General features: G+C 54.4%; 1 protein-coding gene across 1 annotated transcript in view; it reads right to left on the bottom strand.

The window, feature by feature from the left end:
• Positions 1 to 2,753: 2,753 nt before the first annotated feature.
• CX3CL1 (C-X3-C motif chemokine ligand 1) overlaps positions 2,754 to 7,431 on the bottom strand; it is an 11,662-nt gene continuing 6,984 nt past the window's right edge. Inside the window, exon 3 of the mRNA XM_006148420.3 lies at positions 2,754 to 5,720. Coding sequence (XP_006148482.1) covers positions 4,682 to 5,720 — 1,039 coding nt within the window. The 3' untranslated portion in view covers positions 2,754 to 4,681. The remainder of the gene's footprint in view (positions 5,721 to 7,431) is intronic.

The following is a 7,431-nucleotide window of genomic DNA, read 5'->3' as shown; positions in this document are numbered from 1 at the left end:
CACGTGCGCTCGCCAGACAGACAGAGAGAGACATAGAGACAGAAAGCGAGAAATCACCCCCCAGGGGGGATGGTCACGCCGCAATCCCTTCTCCTCCATTCTCCTCTCGGGATCTTGGGCACGCACGCACACGTGCCCGGCGTGAGTTTTAAGCCACCGGGTCCGGGACACGAACCGCGGTCAACTACGTGGGAATCCAGCGACATAGCCATTACGCTAACTGCTGGTTCCCTGAAACAGTGCTTAGGTTTTGAGTTCTGGAGTGAGACTGGGTCACATTCCAGTTCTGCAGCTTACAGATTGCAAGACCTTGAGCAAGGGACATATCCTCTGAGCACTGTACTTTCATCAGCCAAACACTGGGGACCACAGTATAGAATTTAGCACTCTGCTTGGCCTGTGGTAAACATGAAATAAACACTGGCTGTCATTATTATCATTATGATTGACATTACATTATAAGGGCCTCATCCAAACTTCATTAATTATTGGAATCATGTCAGCTAACATTTAGCTCTGTAACCTGAAAGCAAAAATAACACAAACATTCAGGATCCCTAGGGAAAGGCCCTGGCCAGATCTGGATGGAACACAGCACTGCCCCCTCTTCCTGAGCCGGTTGAGGAGGTCTCAGTCTCCCTTGAGACTAAAAACAGGGACAAATGCTTTCATTTCAAAGCCACCATTGGTGTTTGGCATTGTGGTGGGTGTGCGGGAAGAGGTTGGGCTGTAGTCGCCAGCAGCAGAGCTCCGTCTGGGAATGGGTAACGGCAAGACTGAGTTGGGGTCAGAGGAATGGAGAGGGACCGCTCTCCACAGAGGGGAGAACTGGCATTTCGGAGCTTGTGCAGGCCAGTTCGTGCAGGCACCACAGCCTGACGCTTTGTGGGGTTTGGCAGGCGGTAAAAGGGGAGGCCAGCAGGATATGAGACAAACCCTGTGTCCACTATGGTGTCTTTCTTTGACCTACTTTTCATGGAAACTTGGGCTCAGAGGAAACTTCTTACTGTATATTAAAAACACGAGAAGAGTGGTAATGAATAGCAGTGGCATGGGCAAGGGGCCTGGGAGCACCAGGAGGTAGAGGCCACGGCAGGAAACTGGAGGTCTTGTCCTGGCCTGCCCTGTCTCATCCTGGCCCGCCCTGTCTCAAGGGGCAGCTGCTGCGCAGGACTCTCCCACTGTCGGTCTGGGGGAGTGTAGGGTCACAGGGCTAGATCTTCTAAATCACCTGAGAGAACTTAGGAAGTAAGTTTGTGTGTGCAATTTCCTGGTTTTTAAATGTTAACCTTTTATTTTTTTGGGAAAAACAAACTTGTTTAACTTTCTTCTTTCACGTGCACGCATGAGAGAGAGACGCACCCTCTATACCGTCTTCTCTTGTCATGTCATAGTCCCCTGTCCTCAGTCCAGTGCTCCAGTTCATCAGGGCACGTGTGCATGCACGTGTGCAATCCCCTGTCCCTAGCCCTCCAGCTCTTCAGGGCACCTGAGCACATGTTTTTCTCAGGCCAACCCAGGGATTCAAACCCATGGCCAGCCATGTAGCTTTAACATTGCTATTCAGTTTGCTACCAAATGCACCACCTGGCTGGGCCTGCGTCTCATTTTGAAAAAACACCATGTAGACATTGAATCTAAGATAATATTGATGGTAAGATGTGCTGACATTTAATAAAGTACCACTTGAAAAACCTTGCCCATTAACTATGCCAGGCTATTCATTGAAAAATGAATCTCCATTTCAAACATGTCATGGTATGAAAAACGTACATCTTAGAATTCATGAATTATGGATATCAGTAGGCTGGACTTGGCCTGTGGCATCTTTGTGCAGCTCCCAACCTGTACCACTGTATACAGTGGCTTTTATGATGCATCCTAGGGCACTGGAGGGCTTAGGAGTCACCAGAAGGCTCATCCTTGGGTTACATCTATGAACTCCCAAGTCCCTTGAGAAGGGATCCTTTGATCTTTTTATGAACTAGGAGGAGCTAAGGCAGCAAAGAGGAGAACGTGGCCCAGCTTGCTCCATGGGCTACCAGATCACAGTGGCACCAGGGTCCCCGAGATGCTGGTTCAGTTGGCACTGGGTGGGACTTCAGAAGGGATGCTGATTCTTTTTTTTTTTTTTTTTGGAGAGGTTTTTCACTATAGGGCGTGTGCGCTCGCCAGACAGACAGAGACAGAGGGAAAGTGAGAAATCACCCCCAGGGGGAATGGCCATGCCGCAATCCCTTCTCCTCCATTCTCCTCTTGGGATCTTGGGCACGCACACGTGCCCGGCGTGAGTTTTAAGCCACCGGGTCCGAGACTCGAACCGCGGTCGACGACGTGGGAGTCCAGCGACATAGCCATTACGCTAACTGCTGGTTCCGGGATACTGATTCTTGCCAGGGATGGGAGCTACTGGGAAAGGCCTCACAGTTGCATTTATTGAGTTGTCAGAAAGGTCATGATGTATTTTTTTCTGTTTTTCTACGCAAAATTTGTCATGACTTTTCCTATAACACTGTATAGAGATGCAGAGAGGTAAAGGCTCTGGCCCAGTGTCAGTGGGACAGTGCAGAGCCAGGCCCGGGGTCTGACCCTCCTTACTCCCTTCCTCGGTGCCTTCTCCAGTTGATTGTAAATATTTCTGCCCTGTGTTCCAGGGAGGCTGGAGGCCAGGGTCTCTGGGTCTGACACAGCGTCCCTTGGTCATCCTCCCTGATGCTCTGGTTGCCAGGCCCACCCCAGATAAAGCACTCTTATTTGATTCACAAGACTTTTCGGTTTTATTAGTAAAATACAAAATGGCACAGACATTGGTGGTGAGGATTGGAAAAGCAAAAGGATCAACTAACTCCTTCCAAAGTCCTTTCCAGATTGTCCTTGTTCGTGTCCTGCTTGGAGGAACTAATGAAGTCCTTGAAGGGGGACCAATTGCCCCAGCAGCTTTCTCTCAAAGGAGGGGGACACCATCATTGGGTGCCCCCCTCCAAAGGCTCTCCCAGCCTGGAGGAGCCAGAAAAAAGTGCATTCAGATTTTCTTTCCCCCTCTCTGAGCCTTGAGTCAGGTCCTAAGCGTCCCAACATGTTGTGCACGCCCAGCACATGGATGTAAGGGGTGCCAGTTGGACCCTAGCTGTGTCTCCCTCTTCTGGGCATCCATCGTGAAGGAGTGTGTCACTGGCACCTGGGTGACGCCCAGCCCACAAAAGGCTCCTTATATGAAGGGCAAGGGTCACCCTTGGGGACAATCGGAAGGAAAACTGAGCTGCCACCAAGGACCCCTGATCAGGCCAGCCCTGTCACTTCCAGTGCCACACAGAGGTCCTGGGACTTCAGCTGCCACAAAGGGAACCCTGACTTTATGCCTGTATTTCCCCGCCCCACCGTGGCTATCCCCCCATCCCAGAACAGAGCCCTTTCATGAAGAAAAAACAACTCAGGACTCATGGAAAACGTCATAGCGATTTCTGGAATGAAGGGGAGGGGAGGAGATCCTGGAGTGTGGAGAAAGTGTTCTCGGGGAGTGAGAGAGGTGGAAGGCGAACCCAGACGGCGGCCCGTTGGGTCTGGCCACCAGCACAAGTCCCTAAAGCAGTGTCAGGAGTATGGCTGCTCCAAAGCTTCTAGTGGGCCCCATGTCCCCATCCCTCTGGTGGGGCAGAGTTCAGAGGAGGGTGCTGGTTGAGACAGGAAGGAGCCTTCAGAGCTGGCCTCTGCTCCCTCAAGTGCCCCCACCCAACCCCCATTGGGGGGCCCATAGGATACCGCCTCCAGACAGATCACTGCCTTGCAGGCTCCTCAGCTCACAGGGTCACAGAAGTACCACTCTAAGGGATTGGCTGTGACTGTTTAAGGGACTGTGCTGGTAACGATGGTGAGGCTGCGTCCAGGGGCTGAGGACAGGGCCTCAGGTAGATGGGTGCCGCTGGGCAGAAGTTATTGCCATGTCTTCCCTCTTGCTTTTCACAGATTGGAATATCTTGCTGGGTTAATGTTGGACCTGGGACTAGAACCCCAGCCCGCGGGCCCATAGCCAGTGTCCCTTCACTGCACACGTAGGCTGAAGAGGGAAACAATCACGTTACCAGGTCACCTCGTCTCCCCTCCCGAGATGCCTGACCGAGGACAGAGTCTTCGCTGGGAGTGTCCCAGGAAACACCACACTAGGCTCATGCAAGAAAAGACACTTCCCGGTTGGGGCGTGGGCTCTGTACAGGGGACAGGAGCGATAGCACCGCAGGTGGCCGGGTGACTGGCGACTGCAGCAGGACCAGGAGACATGATGAGGTCTGAGGGAGGGGGCAGGAGGGCCTGATGGGATGCTCATTTGTGAGATGGAGGAGCGAGGTACTCACAAGGAGGCGTGGGCCAGAGAGGGCCTGGCATTCAATAAATAATGGTCATCGGGGCCGGGACGGTGCCATAGGGAACCTCTAACTAGCCAGCAGCAGAGGCGAGTTTGTGGATTAGGGTGAGTTGGGAGACTACCCCCTAAGTCCCCAGAAGGTAGGAATGGTCAAGGGTGTGGCCTCCTGGGGCATGCCTGGGAGGTTGTAGAAGTTTGCATCTGGAGGCTCCAGCCTCCCCACTCCGATCCTAACTCAGGCCCTCGGGTGGGGATGCATGTAAGGTTGGGGGCCCCAGGCTGCTGTCTGAGTCCAACAACTGGCTGCAGGTGGTGGGCATCTCACACGGGCACCAGGACGTATGAGTTGCTGCCACAGCTCCGGGGGACATAGCGAAGGCCTTCCACCATCTCCCCTGCCATCTTGCGGGGGCAGCCCTGGAGACTCTGGTAGGCAAACATGGCCACTCCAAGGCAGAAGAGGAGGCCCAGGAAGGCCAGCAGCCCCACTGCCTGCCTCCGGGTGGCTGCTTGGGAGTCAGGGACAGGAGTGATAAGGACACCCAGCCTCTGGGGGTCTACAGTGGCGTGGATGGGTTCTTCAGCCTTGGAGGCCCAGCTGCCTGAGGCCACTGGCTCCCTGCTGGGGGTCCCCTCTGAGGAGATAGAGACTGCAGAAACATGGGCCATGCTGCCAGGCTCCCAATTCTGGGGAGCATTGGTGTGAGCTGGGATGGGACCCAGGGCCTTTGGCCCTAGTGAGCTCTCTGGCCTAGGGCTCTGTCCCTTGACCCACACAACTTGGCCTTCAGGCCCAACATTGTCCTCTGGGGCTAGGTGAGATATGGTGGGAGGCTGAGTGGAGAGGGCTTGGTTAGAGGGGTGCTCAGTGGAAGGGGCCTCAGTGGTCTCTCCCTCAGCCCAAAGCCCAGCCCCAGCTGGGTAGGCAGCAGAACTTGGCCAAGCTACGGTGGTGGAGACAGCAACTGTGGTGAAGAGCTCAGTGCTCTCAGGCGCAGCTGAAGACCCTCCATCCTGAGCCTTTGAAGTGGGGGCAGACCTGGTCTCGGAGGACTCAGTAGCACCCACTGGCAACTCTGGAGAAGTCTCCAGGGCCCTCTGAGCGTCCTGAGGCTTCTGGGAAGAAGGAGTCAGCTCCAGGCGACTGCTTTCCCTGGTGGCTTCGGGGTTGGAGGCCACAGATGCATCTATTCGCCTGGTGGCTGGGGTGGTCCTGGGTTTCACCTCGCCGATCTGCTTCTCGAATGTGCCGCCGTTTCGAGTCAGTGCAGTAGCCTGGCGGTCTAGGTGTTCCATAGCCTTTTGGACCCATTTCTCCTTCGGGTCAGCACAGAAGAATCTGTGTCTTCTCGTCTCCAAGCTACGAAGGAGGAAGACAGGGCCCCAGTGATGTCCAAATGCCAGAAGCCCAGGCTGGCATGGTGCAGGGTGTGAGGTCTCTGCTCCATAGACCACATTGCAAACCCAGCTCCCCACTAGGTAGCCTGAGCTTTGGGCAACTCAGCCTCTGGAGCCTCTGCGTCTTCTCCCGAGAACTAGAGATAGGATTGCCCAGCATCTGGAAGGTGACCGACCGCCCCAGAGACACTGGGACTTCAAGCTGCTCGGGATCAGGGACTTCCCATTTCAGACCTGGGAAAGTCCCACACAAACAGGGACAAGCTGGCTGCTCTCCTGCATTATTGTAAAACAGGTAAATTATATAATGCACTTGGGTCAGTAATTGCTGAAAATAATAGCAATGGCAATAAAAATATCATTGCCATTGAGGCAGACTGCTCTGGGCTGTCTCCCTATTCATAGGTTTCTCCAGTGTTCTCTGGTGCCAGGTGTGTGACAGGTGTGCTCTGTGGTGAGGCCACCTCGTTTTGGAAAGGACTCTGTCATCAAGCCCTATTTCTCTGTTCTCTTGGCCTCATGGCTACAGTCTGCCCTCCGGCCCCTCCTCTACCCTTTCAGAGTGTGTTCTCAGGCCGGAGGGCCTCCTGGTGAGCTAGAGTCTTGTAGATGGTGACCCTGTTGGGGCCCCGAGTGCCACCCAGTGCTTGAGCTTCCTCTGAAGCTGGGTGTGGCTGGTTCACCCTGAGACCCGAGCTCAGAGTTAACTGGAGTCCTTGCTCCATGCCATAGCCCATGCTGGGCATCTTGCCTGTGTTTATACCTCTGTGAAGTGGCCACCACGCTCATCTCCACTTTATAGATGAGGAATCTGAGGCTCCAAGGGGTAAAGTCATGGTGCCAGCTCCACTGTGCAGGAGCCAGAGCAGCCCAGGAGGCAAGCATGACCCTGCAGTCCCCTTGGGTGTGGTGACACTTCCCCTTCATCTGGAAAACGGAAGGAAATATTTGGGGGCTTCTGGGTGAAATGAGCTTTGGCCAGGGAGCTGAGAGGTTGGTCAGGAGCACGCTCCACCCCTTGCCCTTCTTAGAAACTGCGCTTGAGGAGAGGAAGCACTGGGCTTTGATCAGCTGAGCCCAGACTGTGAAAAAAACATCACTGACCATTTCCTGCTGCCAGGACCCTGGGTCTGGCGAAGCAGCCCTAGTCCCCACAAGTCCGTCCTGGGGACAACTTCAGGGAAGGGCCATTGGGTAGTACCAGGAGGAGCTCCAGGAGGGGCAAGCAATTGAGTTGGCCAGGGGTCCCCAGAGGCCAGTGAGAAAGCTGGTTCAGCTTGATCCCACCCCGAGTCTCACAGGTGCCCTGCATCATTGACTGTCAAGTGGGGGTAATGATCTCTGCAGCTTTTTTGTCTGGGGCTTCTGGGCACTCGGCCAAGGACTGCAGTTACAGTCTCTCTTCCTCCTCCCACTATCCATTTTATAGACCAGGAGACCAAGTGCAGAGGGCAAGCGATGTGATAGGACAGCCAGCTAGCTGGTAGGAGGCAGAGCCAGGATCTGCAGCAGGCCTGTTGGCATCGGGAACCACACTTTAAAACCACCATGATTTACCTCCCCATGAAATCTAGGGGGTGTGAGTGCGGCAGAAAACATGCCTCAGCACAGGAGGAACTGTTGCTCTCAGTGGCTGCCTCAGGCCGTAAGCTGGGTGTGGCTCCCCACCCCAG

This window comes from Tupaia chinensis, unplaced genomic scaffold, assembly GCF_000334495.1.
Source record: "Tupaia chinensis unplaced genomic scaffold, TupChi_1.0 Scaffold000235_1, whole genome shotgun sequence".
Lineage (NCBI taxonomy): Eukaryota > Metazoa > Chordata > Mammalia > Scandentia > Tupaiidae > Tupaia > Tupaia belangeri.
Note: the sequence above shows the minus strand (reverse complement) of the source record. Positions and strands in the feature narration are given on the sequence as shown.